This window comes from Prionailurus bengalensis, chromosome D3 (assembly GCF_016509475.1).
Source record: "Prionailurus bengalensis isolate Pbe53 chromosome D3, Fcat_Pben_1.1_paternal_pri, whole genome shotgun sequence".
Classification (NCBI taxonomy): Eukaryota; Metazoa; Chordata; class Mammalia; order Carnivora; family Felidae; genus Prionailurus; species Prionailurus bengalensis.
The window spans coordinates 94220554-94234321 of record NC_057356.1 but is presented as its reverse complement, the minus strand read 5'-3'; the positions used below and the strand labels follow the sequence as shown (position 1 = coordinate 94234321).

Here is a 13768-nt window from a genome sequence, read left to right as displayed (position 1 = left end):
CTTGGAGGACCCGCTGCCTTACCGGGGGGGGGGACGTGTGCGTGGGCCGTGATGCCTCCCCCTGTAACTCCAGGTTAGGAAATGGTCCCACAGAAAAGGCGAGGTCCCCCACGTGTGAGGGACAAGGAACGTGAGCCCAGAGGCTCTGATGGCTGTTTCCCACAGAGGTGGACGTGTGTCCTGTGGTCTGGGGAACGTGGCTCCTAAGAGCCCCATGGCGGCAGGAGAGCAGCAAACTTGAAAGTCCTAGGCTGTGGAGGTGATGCTGCTGGGCCCCCTCGGGTGGCTGTGCGGCCTGGGGTGGGTGTCACCATCACCATCACGTCACTGTCGCTGTGGGAACGACATGGGCCCCCACACAGCGCTCCTGCCCGCAGGCACTCGCCGCGGGGAGCAGAGGGGGCAGGCTCGCATGGCAGGGTGCATGCGAGGGGCGCCTGTGGGCTCGGGTCCCCCGCGGGCTGGAGCGTGTCCCTCCAGCCACCCAAGGAAAGTGCCGTGACCTGCGGAGGTAAGGCCTGGGACCCGGCAGTAGCCTGGGTCTCATCTTGGAGGGGGATAAAGCTTCGGCAAAGCTTCGGGGAAAACTGCCGTCATATTCGGTTGACCGTGGGCAGGGCTCAGGAGGCTTGGGGCTGCTGTCACGGGCGGACGGGCGCCCCGCCGCGGTGCCTGAGGACTGGGGGGCCCTGTCGTCCTGGTTGTGTGGCTCTGGTGCGCCCTCGGCCCCTGGAACCTTCTCCCTGAGCTTCGGGCAGCTCAGCTGGCTTTTCGCAGCTTTTCTGCGGTGTGATCAGTGCGAGGTGAACACGTGTTTAAAGTGTGCGGTTTGGGTAGGTTTTGACACGTGTTCACCATGGAACCTTCACCCGTGATCTGAGACAACGTGCTTCTCACCCCCCAAAATTTCCTCTTTGTAACCCCCACCCCCCCAAGCAGGCAGCTCCCGTCTGCTCTCCATCCCTACACATTCGTCGCCTTTACTAGAATTGGGCGTAAATGAAATCACACGGTGTGTACTCTGTTTTGTCTGCCTTCTTTCACGCGGCAGAATTATCCTGAAATTTGTCCACGTTGCAGCGCGCGTCAGTGGGTCCTTCCTCGTTAGTCCGTCTTGATTGTGCTGCCGTTTTTCTGCTTACTCACTGGGGGCGGACATTTAGGTCACTTCCAGTTTTTGGCTGTTACAGATGAAGCTGCCGTGGCCATGTGGGTACAGGTCTCTATGTGAACGTATGCTTTCTTTTCTCGGGTGTGTACCTAGGAGTGCACGGGCTGGATCCTGTGGTAAGTGCGTGTTTAACTTTTTAAGAAACCGTCCGCCGTCTCCCCAGCAGTGTGTGGGTTCCTGCTGCCCCACCCCCTCGTCTACACCGTGTAAACCTGTCTTTGGTTTTAGTCGTCTGTGGTGGGTAGTGGCAATCTCATTGCGGTCTTCGTCTCACGAAGGATGTTGAGCATCTTGTCCTGTGCTTGTCTGTCATCCTGTGTCTTCACGGTGAAGTGTCCACGTCTGCCAACTCAAAAATCGTTCGTCCTGAGTTTTGAGTTTCTTTATTAGTTTGGACGTAGGTCCTCCGTCAGACGTGTGGTCGGCAGTATTTTCGGTCGGTGCTCTTTTTGTTCCCTTAACATTACCTTTGGCGAGCAGAAGTCTTTCAGCTTTTAAGAAGTCTGCTTTATCAGTCTGCTCTTTTGTGGGATTGGGCTTTTGGTGTCCTAGCGGAGATGTTTGTACGACTGTAGTTTCAGGTTTTACGTTCAGATCTGTGATCCACTTTGGGTTAATTTTGTCTGATGTGGGCACAGGCCCAGCTTTGTTCTTGCGTGTGGTCGTCCAAAGACTATCTTTTCTCCACCAAGTTGCCTTTGTGTGCTTGTCGGGGATGAGCTTCTGTGGTGGGGGGACTCTGTTCTGTTGCACTGATTGGCTTCTCTAGCCCTGGGCACTGCCACATGTCTTGATTACTGTCGCCTGGTAATAAGTCTTCGGATCGGGCAGCGTTAGTCTTCCAACTTTGCTCTAGACGCTGTGCGTTTCTGTATGGCTTTTAGAATCAATCTGTCAATTTCTACAAAAAACATGCTAGGATTTTGATTAGGATTATCTTGGATCTTAGATTAGTTTGGGTAAAGTTACGATTATGCAGAAAGTGTTAACACAGCAGCCTCATAACTGTGGTCTCTGGAGAGGCCCGCTTGCAAAGGTGGCCCCTGGCTGGTGTCCGGGAACTTGCATGTAGGAGACTTTGCTTCATTCCCAGAACCGGTGGAGTGGCTCTCTGTGCCGGGACTGTTGGCCCGACATGGTAGACAGTGGACACCTGCTTCCCTTCTGGAAGTCTGGGATTTTGGTATGTGCCAGGCAGAGAGCATCTACATGGCTGGCGCCCAATGAAAACTCCGGACCTTGAGTCTCTAATGAGCTTCCTTGGTCGACAACGTTTCACACGTTGTCAATAGTTCTTTGCTGGAGGAATTAAGCTCATCCTGTGTGAGTCCTTCTAGAACAATCGTCAGACCTGGGGATGCTCTGGGAACTCTTACACATACAACATTGAGACTTCTGGACATGAGCACTGTATGTGTCTCCGTTTATTTACGTTTTTTAAAATGTCACCACTGCTTCCCTCCCAGTCTTCACGTACTGGTATTGCACATTGTCAGATTTATCCCTAAGTATTTCATACTTTTTGAGGGTATCATATATGGTATTGTTTTCTAAATTTCCGTCTCTTTTCTCTTGCTTACTCGCCACAATGAGGCGGGTGTGGCGTCGGGCAGAAGGTGGCACATGCACTTGCCCTGTGTCTGATCTTGGGGAAGGGCATTCGCTGCTCCCCACGAGGACGATCGTTGCCTGCAGGTTCTGTGTGGGGTTGTTTTTTCACAGGTTGGGGATGTTCCCTTTTATTCTTCAGTTGTTGAGGATTTTTATCAGGACCGAATGTTGAATTTTGTCAGATGCTTTTTTTCTACATCCGCTGATGTGATCCTGTGTTTTTCTTCTTTAGTTTAGTATGATATAGTGCATTACATTGGTTGATTTATGGACATTGGCACAGCCTTGCGTTCCTGGGACAAACCCTACTTGGTCATGATATACTAACCCTCTTACATATTGTTAGGTTTTATTTGCTGAAGTCTGTTCAGAGTTTTTACATCTATGATCATGAGTGATATTGGTCTGTAGTTTCCTTGTAGCACCTTTATTTGGTTTCTGTGTCAGAGCAGTGCTGGCTTCATGGAATGAGTTGGGAATTATCCCATACTTTTCAATTTACTAGATGAGTTTTTGGAGGATTGTTATTTTTTCTTCTTCAAATATTCGATAAAATTCCCAAGGAAAGCCCTCTGTGCCTGACGTTATCTTTGTGGGAAGTTTTTAATTCAAATTCAGCGTCTTAATGGATATAGGGTCATTTGTATTACCTTTTTCATTGGGAGCGCATTCACACCTTTTTTGTTTTTCCTAATCATTCTGGCTGGAGGTTGATCCATTGTATTGATCTTTTCCAAGCACCAGCTTTGGTTTCATTGATTTTCTCTATTTTTCTGTCTTCTGTATATTGGTTTCTGTTATCCTTCTTATTTCCCTTTATCTGTTTCCTCTGGGTTTACTTTGTTCTCTGCTCACCCCACAGTGTGCTTGCCCTCCAGTGTGGGCATCGAGGGCCATGCGTGCGGCCGCGAGTCTTTCCCAGCACTGCATTCAACTTGATGTAGCTTTTTTGTTTCAGTCGGTTCAAAATATGTTCTAATTTCTCTTTCCTAATTTCTTTTTGAGTTCTCCTTCTAACACATTTATCTATCTATCTACTATCTATCTATTATTTGAGAGACCATGCAAGTGGGAGAGAGGGGTGGAGGGAGAGAGAGAATCTTAAGCAGGCTCTCTGCTCAGTGTGGAGCCTGATGGGGCTTGATCCCATGACCCTGAGATCATGACCTAAGCCAAAATCAAGAGCAGATGCTCGACTGACTGAACCACCCAGGTACTCCCTAATTTTTTAAAAACATTTATTTATTTATTTAGAGAGTGATCAAGCACGAGTGGGAGAGAGGCAGAGAGATTGGGAGAGAGAAAATCCTAAGCAGGCTTCACAGTGTCAGCTCAGAGCCCAATGTGGTGTTTGATCTCACGAACCGTGACATCATGACCTGAGCCAAAATCAAGAGTCAGACACTTAACTGACTGAGCCACTCAGGTGCCCCTCTCTTTCCTAATTTTAAGTTTTCTTTCTTTATTCACGTGTTGATGGGCATTTGCTGTGGGTTTATGGTCCACCCTTACCTTTGTCTGCCTCAAGTGACGTCCTGCCACCTGCACATGCTGCTGAGAACCTCACCTGCAGGGCGTCACTGACCCTTCCTGTGCCTGTGATTGTTTGGCATATCTAGCTTTATATATGCTAAAACTCTACTGTTTCTTATATTTGTTTGGTAGTCAATTGTGTATCAAAGAGATTTAAGTTACAAGAAGAAAAATCAAATACATTTACCCATTTAGTTACCATATCTTAAATTTTTTTTTTAATGTTTATTTATTTTTGAGAGAGAGAGAGACAGAATGTGAGCAGGGGAGGGGGAGAGAGAGAGACACACACACACACACAGAATCTGAAGCAGGCTCCAGGCTCTGAACTGTTAGCACAGAACCCAGCACGGGGCTCGAACTCATGAACTGCGAGATCATGACCTGAGCTGAAGTCAGATGCTTAACTGACTGAGCCACCCAGGTGCCCCAATCCATTTAGTTACCATATCTAAACTGAAGATGTTAGATCTGTATTTCCATCTGGTGTCGCTTTCCTTCTGTCCAAAGGACTTCGTTTAACATTATACAGAGTCTTTAATTATCAAAAATATCTATATCATATAAACAGTTAATTTTGGTTCATAAAGATATAAAATAGCCATACCTTTGAGTGAAGAAATCCTAACTCTGGTGAAGCCTTAAAATAGCAACAGGAAGTTAAAAAAAAAAAAAAAAACTCATGCATTTGAATTAAAGAAGGTATCTAATAGGTATTATTTGGTAAATGTGAATAATGTTATTTAAAGCCTGCTATCTATTATATACTTCGCTGAAATACTTAAATATCTATGTATATGATTTAAGTGTGCATAAAAGACTTGGGCATTTTTCTTCCAGACTCTCTACATCATTCAGCACACAATTCAAAGTATTATGATGTATCCGAAACATTCTCAATTATAAAACTTTCAGATTATTGCTTTCAGCGCTAAGGAATAATTTTTCTTTTCTTTACAAGAACATTTAATGGTTGTGATTTCTGGAATACCGTTTTCAATATCTCAAAAATTAGAGTAACAAAATTTATTTTTAAATTAGGATTATGATTTAGAGGCAAAGTAGAAATTACTACTTATTTAAATTATAAAATAGAAAATAATAAAATCATTTCAAGATAATGGTGAAAGAGTTCTTGCCTAAGAGTCTCCGACTTATTATTTGGCTCTGGTTGTTATTTCAGGTTGAAACGGCATCACTAGTATTGCTGTCTTAGAGCATTTTGCTTCTGGGAAAAGCCTTCCCAGATTCATAGGTGTTGATCATAATGGCCCAAGCAGGAAGAGGTTTAATTAAACGGGGAATGAGTCCTGTAAATAATCCTGCAAACCCATTCTTAGCAACAGTGTTCTTCATGATAGTTCACGTTGACATATGCAGAGGCATAGAAATTTTATGACATTCACATATCCAAAGTTGTGTCTGCTTTTGTGTTTTTGCCACGTCAAAGGGCAAAGCTGCAATAGCTGCAGAAAAACCAGACGATGCCCCAGAAGTATAACCAGACAATGCCCCGGAAGTATAACCAGACAATGCCCCGGAAGTATAACCAGACAGTGCCCCGGAAGTATAACAAAGACTACCCCAGAAGTAAAGTGGATCATAAATGTTGGTTCATATAAACCAGATTTCACACACAGCGGCTTCTTTAAGACTTCATAATTATACCAGTTGATCTGGCAACAATTCCAGCAACAGTTGATATATGACTTTTATTTTCTCCTAATTTTGATTTCAGAAAATTAATTGATCATAGCAGGTAAACTAAATGACTGTGGCAGGAACTGCCATCACTAAAGTAGGGGGAAAGCCACTCCACAGGGATTTAATGCCCTCATTTCGAATGGTTTTCAAAAAGGCATCCAATGGGAACGTCCTGGCTTCTTATACCATGCTTTGTTGCCTTCCGCTTCACAAACACATAAATGATCCATAAGTCCATTACTCTACACAAAACATTTTCCTTTGGAGAATGGGTTGCATTGGGCTTGGAGTTGAAACTTCACAACATCCAGAGGAGTTACCATTAGTGATGTCAAGATAGCTCCAGCACGAGAGGCAAACACTTGTTGAAGAGGTGTCACTTTGATAATCTGTGGTCCCTGTGATTCAGGATCCATATTTTTAACTGACTGAAGAAAAATCTGGTTTAAGTCTTTTCCTCAACTCTGTGCTCCATTATTTTATTGTTTGTAACATCAGTAGCTGAAAATCTGGTGAAGGAGGGCAAGAGGTCCCGGCAACCCTAGTAGGCGGGAATGACCCTTGTAGCGGGTTGGGCTAGCCTCCTGGGCTAACTGTATTCACTATGTTAGGTCAACAAGGAGCCACAAGGACTCTTCACGGTAGTGGAGGGACCCGAAGCCACCGGCCTTTTTAAGCTGTTAAATGTGAAAAAAATCTTCATTATCTGCCTTCATGTTGAACAATAGTTTCATTAGGTATAAAATTCCAAGCTGACACATTTTTTTTTCAGTCTGTTCAAGACGTTGCTCCCTTGCTGTCTTGTCTTCTACTGATGAGCAACTTGACATTATTCTTCTTTGTTCCTCTGTATGTAATATATCCTTTTTTCTTGCTGCCTTTATAATTTTCTTCTTATTACTGGTTTTGGTGAGAAGTTTGATTATGTTGTGCCCTGGTGTAGTTTTCTTCATGTTTCTTGTGCTTGGGATCCGTTGCACTTCTTAGACTTACGACTTAACGTTTCCATAAAATTTGGGAAGATTTTGGCCCTTTTTTTCCTCCAGCAATTTTTTCTGCCTTCCCCCAACCCTGAAATTCAGGGACTCTAATCACACAAATATTATGTGCCTTGAAGTTGCTCCACAGCTTACTAATGCTCGGTTGATTTAAAAAATTCTTTTCTCTTGGGGCGCCTGGGTGGCGCAGTCGGTTAAGCGTCCGACTTCAGCCAGGTCACAATCTCGCGCTCCGTGAGTTCGAGCCCCGCGTCAGGCTCTGGGCTGATGGCTCGGAGCCTGGAGCCTGTTTCCAATTCTGTGTCTCCCTCTCTCTCTGCCCCTCCCCCGTTCATGCTCTGTCTCTCTCTGTCCCAAAAATAAATAAACATTGAAAAAAAAAATTTTTCTTTTAAATTCTTTTCTCTTTTTTTTTAAATTTATTTTTATTTTTAAAAATTATTTATTTGTTTGTTTATTTATTTATTTATGTATTTATTTTTATTTTTTTTATTTTTTTATTTTTTTATTTTTTAAAAAATTCTCTTTTCTCTTATATTTTGCAATTTCTCTTCCTATGTCTTCAAGTTTCCTAATCTTTTCTTCTCCATCTAATCTGATATTAACCCCATCCATATATTCATTTTTCATCTCAGATGTTGTGATTTTTATCCCTAGATGGGAGGGAGTAGAGTCTAAAAATATGTATATAATTTTCTGTATCCCAACCTAACTTTTGAACAAATGGAATATAGTTATAATAACTGTTTTGATGCTCTTGTCAGTTCTAACATTCATGTTGGTTCCAATTTTTTTGTTGTTGTTGTTTTTTCCGGTTGGTCTATTTGTCTCTTCATTATAGATCACATTTTCCTGTTTCTTTACATGCTTGGTAATTTTTGAGTGGATGTCAGACATTGTGAGTTTTACCTTGCTATCTGCTGAATATTTTTAAGTTTCTATAAATATTTGTGAGCTTTGTTCTGGGGATGTGGTTAAGTAACTTGGAAACAGTGTGATCCTTTTAGATCTTGCTTTTAAGATGAGTTCGGTGGGAGCATTGCTCAGCCTGGGCTAGTTACTCCCCACTGCTGAAGCAATGTTCTACCCAAAGCCCTGTGAATTTCGAGGTTTCCCATTCTGGCTGAAAGGAAGACACTGCTCCTGGCCCTTTGGGAATGCTGCACCCTGTGAATGCTTACCTTTTTCGGTGGTTCTTTGCCCGGTCTTGTGATCGGTGCTTGCTTTGTCCTGCAAACTCCAGCCGCCTCATGTCCTAGACCCAGCTCCATCTTCCCCACTGTGGGTTTCTGGGGGCTTGGCCTGGTTCTCACTTCATTTTCTGCGCCCTGGAAACTCCAGGCCGAACCTGGGACAGTTTGGGGCTCACTTCACCTGTATTGCATCTCCTAGAGATCCCTGTCCTTTACTGCCTCGTGTCCAGTGTTTTGCAGACATCTATTTTGCCCAGTTTGTGGCTATTTGGACAGTAAGTCTGGTCTCTGTTGTTCCATCTTGACCGGAAAAAGAGTGGCAGCTCAGTTTTCATTTTCCTGACTTTTGTATTCCCTTAACCGCTCCTAGCTGCTTGTATGTGTGACTACCCATCTGATGTGGGTTTTTCTTCCTCGTCTCGACACTGGACTTTGCCCAGAGTGGAAGGATGCCTCACCCTTCCTTTGGGAAGCAGTGGTGACCGATTGGCTGTTCCTTTTGCCACCTTTGCTTTGTTAGAATCGCTGTCCTGGGCAGCATTAGGGGTCTGCTTTCCCTTCTTTCTTGTACCTGTCTTATTTCACTCAGTATCATGCTCTCAGTTCATCCAGGTTTTAGCACGTTGCAGAATTTTCTTCCATTTTAAGGCTGAATAATTCTCCACTGAATGTACAGACCACATTTCGCTTATGCATTTACCTGTTGGTGGACCCTGAATTGCTTCTGTGTTTCAGCTATTGCCAATAACGCCGCCGTGAACATGGTTGTACGAATATCTGTTTGAGTCCCTGCTTTCAGTTCTTTTGGGTGTATCCCCAGAAGTGGAACTGCTGGGTCATGTGATTCTGTGTTGAATTTTGTGAGGACCCTCTCTCTATACTGTTTTCCACAGCGGCTGCACCATTTCACATACGCGCCAGCAGTGCACAGGGTTCCAGTTTCTCCCCGTCCTTCCCAACAATTGCTTCTGTTTTTTTGTTTTTAATTTATTTTGAGAGAGAGAGAGAGTACACGAGCACGAGCCAGGGAGGGGCAGAGAGAGAGGGAGAGAGAGAATCCCAAGCAGGCTCCAGGCTCAGTGCAGAGCCCGACGTGGGGCTCGATCTCACAAACTGGGAGAGCACGACCTGGCCGAAATCAAGAGTCGGATGCTCAAGTGACTGAGCTGCCCAGGTGCCCTGTGTTGTTTTGTTTTGTTTTTAAAAGCAGCTGTCCTAATGGTTGTGAAGTTGTGTCTCATTTTGGTTTTGATTTTCATTTCCCTAATGATTGATAACATTGAGTATCTTTTCATGTGCTTATTGGGCATCTATAGATGTCCTTTGGAGAGATGTCTGTTCAACTACGTTGCCCCTTAAAAAAAATTTTTTTTGAGTTGTAAGCATTCTTTATATATTCTGGATACAAGTTCCTTATTGGATATCTGATTCACAAATATTTTCTCCCATTGCATGGGTTACCTTCTTACTCTGTTGATTATTATTTGAAACAGAACTATTTAAAAAATTTCATTTTTTCAGCTTTATTGAGGTATTATTGACATATAACCTATTTAAGATGTACAAGGTGATGACTTAATACGCTTGTATTTGTGGTATAAGCACCACAGTAAGGTTCATTAATACTTCCATCCCTTCACATTATTTATTTATTTTTTTTTTTTTGGTGGAGGTAACATTTAAGATCTACTTTTTTTTTTTAATGTTTATTTATTTTTGAGGGAGAGGGAGAGCATGAGTAGGGGAGGGGCAGAGAGAGAGGAGGACAGAGGATCCGAAGCAGGCTCTGTGCTGACAGCAGCGAGCCTGTGGGGCTCGAACTCCCGAATCGTGAGATCATGACCTGAGCTGAAATCAGGTGGTGAGCTGACTGAGCCACCCGGGCACCCCAGGATCTACTCTCTTAACACCTTTCTTTTTTTCCTTTTTTCTTCTTGAAGTAAACTCTGCACCCAACATGGGGCTTAAACTCATGACCCCGAAATCAAGAGTCGCACACTCCACCGACTGAGCCAGCCAGGTGCCTCAGCCACGTTCAAGTGTGTAATACAATATTGTTGATTATAGTTACCATTCTGTACATTAGATGCCAGAACTTATTCATCTTACAGCTGGAAGTCTGTGCCCTTTGACCAACATCGCCCTACCTCCCCCACCCCCAGTGCTGGCAACCGCCATTCTGCCGTTTCTACAAGTTTGGCTTTTTTGGATTCTACATATGAGTGAGAATACACAGTGTTTGTCTTTCTCTGACTGATTTTACTTAGCATTATGCTCAAGGTTCTCAAGGTCTATCTATATTGTCACAAAAGCAAGATTTCCCTTTTTTATGGCTAAATAATAGTCTATTATATATATATACACCAGTCGTCTTTCTCCATTCATCTCTTGGTGTGGACGCTTAGGTTGTTTCCATGTTTTGGAATAAATAGCGCTGCTGTGAACGTGGGGTGCAGATGTCTCTTCAAGATAGTGATTTCATTTCCTTTGGATAAATGCCCAAAGGGGAATTGCTGGATCATGTGGTGTTTCTATTTTTAATATTTTGAGGAACCTCCATGTTGTTCTGCACAGCGGCTGCCCCAGTTAGCGTTGCCTTTTCTCCACATCCTCACCAACGCTGATCCCTTTTTTTTTTTTTTTTATTCTAGCCATTCTGACAGGTGTGAGATCGTATCTCATTGTGTTTTGATTTGCATTTCCCTGATGTGTGATGTGGGGCATCTTTTCATGTGTCTGTTGGCCATTTGTATGTCTTCTTTGGAAAAATACGTGTTCTAGTCCTCTATTTTTTAATTGGATTGTTTTGTTTCGTTTTTGTTTTTTGGTGCGGCTACTGAGTTGTATGAGTTTTGCATATATTTGGGGTATAAACCCCTTATAACATGACAGTCTGCAAACATTGTCTCCCATTGTGTTGGTCTCCTTTCATTTTGCTGGTCGTTTCTTTTGTTCTGCAGAAGCCTTTCAGTTTGATGCAGTTCTCCTTGTTTATTTTTGCTTTGCATTGTTGGTGTCCTATCCAAAAATCGTTGCCAAGACCAATAATTTCAAAGAGTTTTTTTTTCCTAGAAACACAGAAGTTTATAATTTTGATACAGTCAAATTGGTCTATTTTCTCTTCTGTTGCTGTGTTTTTGTTCTCATATCTAAGGAGCTGTTGACAAATCCACTGTCCTGATGCTCTCCCTCTGTGTTCTCTGCTGAGAGTCTTACCGTTTTCTCTCTCATGTTTAGGTCTTTTTGAGATAATTTTTGTGTCTGCTAAGGTAAGGGTCCGGTCTCAGTCTTTTCTCAGAAATTTTGTAATAAAGGTATTCTGTTAGTCATTTGCCAGTTGACCTGCTCCTTGAGAACCTAAAATAGACTTGTGACCGATTGACCTCAGACCCTGTTTCCTAAAGCCCCCTGGACCTCACCTGGTGTCCTCAGCTCGTCTGTTCGTAGTCCATCCCTGTCCTGGCCCAGGTTCTCGGTTCTGACCCTGTTTTTCCACTCCTTGGGCACAAAGTCAGGAACTTCATCCGGGTCTGAGATCCGCCCCCTTGTCACATCCTCTCATGACTTCATATTCTCTGTAGGGAACACCTCAGTGTTTGCCCCCAGCTCCCCTGCACGCTCAGGCCACCCCCGTGTTACAGCTGGGGTTTGTTCCTGAAGCGAGCCTGGCTCATACCCTGCCCTGCTCTAGGAGGTGACCCCCACTCTGGTGTGACGTCACACCTGCAAACCATGCCCCGCCTCCTGCCTGCGCTCCCCCTTTCTAGCTCAGACTCTGGGCAGTGTTCTCACGCAGAGTGAGGGAATGGAGCCTGAAAGGGGGGGGGGGGGGCGGGGCTGGCAGGACAGGCACATGTGTGCAGGTTGACTATTTCCCTGCCGGCACTTCCCGGGCCCTGGAGGGCCGGACCCGCCACCCCGTACTGGCGCCCATGCCTGCAGCCCTTGCTGGGTCAGTTTCCTGGCAAGGCGCCCTGGCTCCAGATCCTGCCATTCTAAGGGCTGGGCCAGGATCGGGTGCATCCTGCACCCTCAAGCTCTCTTTCTATTTATCCCCATTTCCCTGACCTGCCCTGACGCCGCTGCTGTCCCCAGGACCTCCTGTGTTTATCTGCCAAAGCCCAAGAACTTCACGTAGTTTGCCGATTTGTGAGTGCTTATGGATTTGGTTTCGGCAGGACACATCTATCTGTCAGGCGAACGATAACATTGTATCAACTGTGTAGTGATGATAAGTACATACTTTTATTGGCCCTTATTATGGGCTGGGCACTTTATTGGGTTTGTAAGATTAACTCACGTAACCGTTAGAATAACCGTAGGAGGTAGGTTACCTTATTCCTTTCACACCTGAAGACACCGAGACACCTGGTTAACTGATCCACTTGTGGAGGAAGGGGTGAGGATTCTAACCCAGGGAAGAGACTTCAGAGGCTCCGGTACAACCCCTGCACTATACTATCACAGGATTTAAGGATTTTAACGTCTTTACGGTGACTAATATCAAAGCTCCCTCACAAGGGCCCTGCCAAGAGCACACGGAGCCCCACGGCCCACGTCCATCTCACGTCCATTGACTTTGACCTCCTCGCTCCGCTCACGTCCTCTCCTCACGGCACCCTGACCCGTACGCCTGGCTTACCTTTGTCTCGCCTCTCGCCCTAGACTTTGACCCTCGCCACTTCTGGCACTGGAGCAGCTTCGGGGACTACGTGCAGTGTGTCGTGGCCTTCACGGGCGTGGCGGGCTACATCACGTACCTGTCCATCGACTCGGCCCTGTTTGTGGAGACCCTGGGCTTCCTGGCCGTGCTGACCGAGGCCATGCTGGGTGTCCCGCAGCTCTACCGCAACTACCGCCACCAGTCCACTGAGGGAATGAGGTAGGCGGCCCCTGCGGCTCTCGCTGGACCCAGTGGTGGGTGCCAGTGCCTCCAAGTTGGTAAGAACGGAATGTGCACGCACACGGCTGCCGTGTTTTCGGTCACGCTTGTGAAACCGCCGGGTAAAGAGCGGTGTAGGTTTGAGCACGTTGGCCCTTGATGTCTGGGTGTGTGAGCAGAGACGTGAGCGTGGGACGGGTTGGGGGAGGCCACGGCCCTCTCGCGAGGCAGGTGTGCGGTGCGGGCTCTGAGCGCCGCTCTTTCAGGCTGGCCCTGAAGCATGACGGTGGGAGGGACGTGCCGAGTGCAGAAGGGGGGGCGAGGGGACAGCGCTCTGGCTGCAGAGCACAGAGGTGCACTCAGCGGTGGGGGCCCTGTGTCATGGGATTCACTCTTGTCACGGCGGAGCAGGTGTGCCGATGCCATCCGTGACTTCAGATGTCCTCCGAGTAACGGGAGGCCGGTGGGGCGCAAGTCTTGAAGGCGTTGGGTAGGGCCCTCCCCTGGCCTGGCCCGATGAGAGTCACCTGTGCCATTGGACGGGGTGTCCGTTGGAATCCCAGGGGCCCCCCGGATTGGCTGGTTCAGAATCTTTGCCATTCCTACTGGTTGTTCCTCTGGCACTTGCTCGCTTCCTGCGATGGGGAGCTCCCTCCCCGTGCAGCACTTACAGCTG

General features: G+C 45.9%; 1 protein-coding gene and 1 pseudogene across 4 annotated transcripts in view; one reads left to right on the top strand and one right to left on the bottom strand.

Moving 5' to 3' along the window:
• The window catches only part of SLC66A2 (solute carrier family 66 member 2), a 52969-nt gene that overhangs the window by 30194 nt on the left and 9007 nt on the right, over positions 1-13768 (top strand). For all 4 annotated transcript variants that reach the window (XM_043559140.1, XM_043559139.1, XM_043559141.1 and 1 more), the window contains one exon: positions 12876-13092. In XM_043559140.1, the coding sequence (XP_043415075.1) occupies positions 12876-13092 (217 nt within the window). The remainder of the gene's footprint in view (positions 1-12875; positions 13093-13768) is intronic.
• On the bottom strand, positions 5514-6466 carry LOC122470890 (annotated as a pseudogene).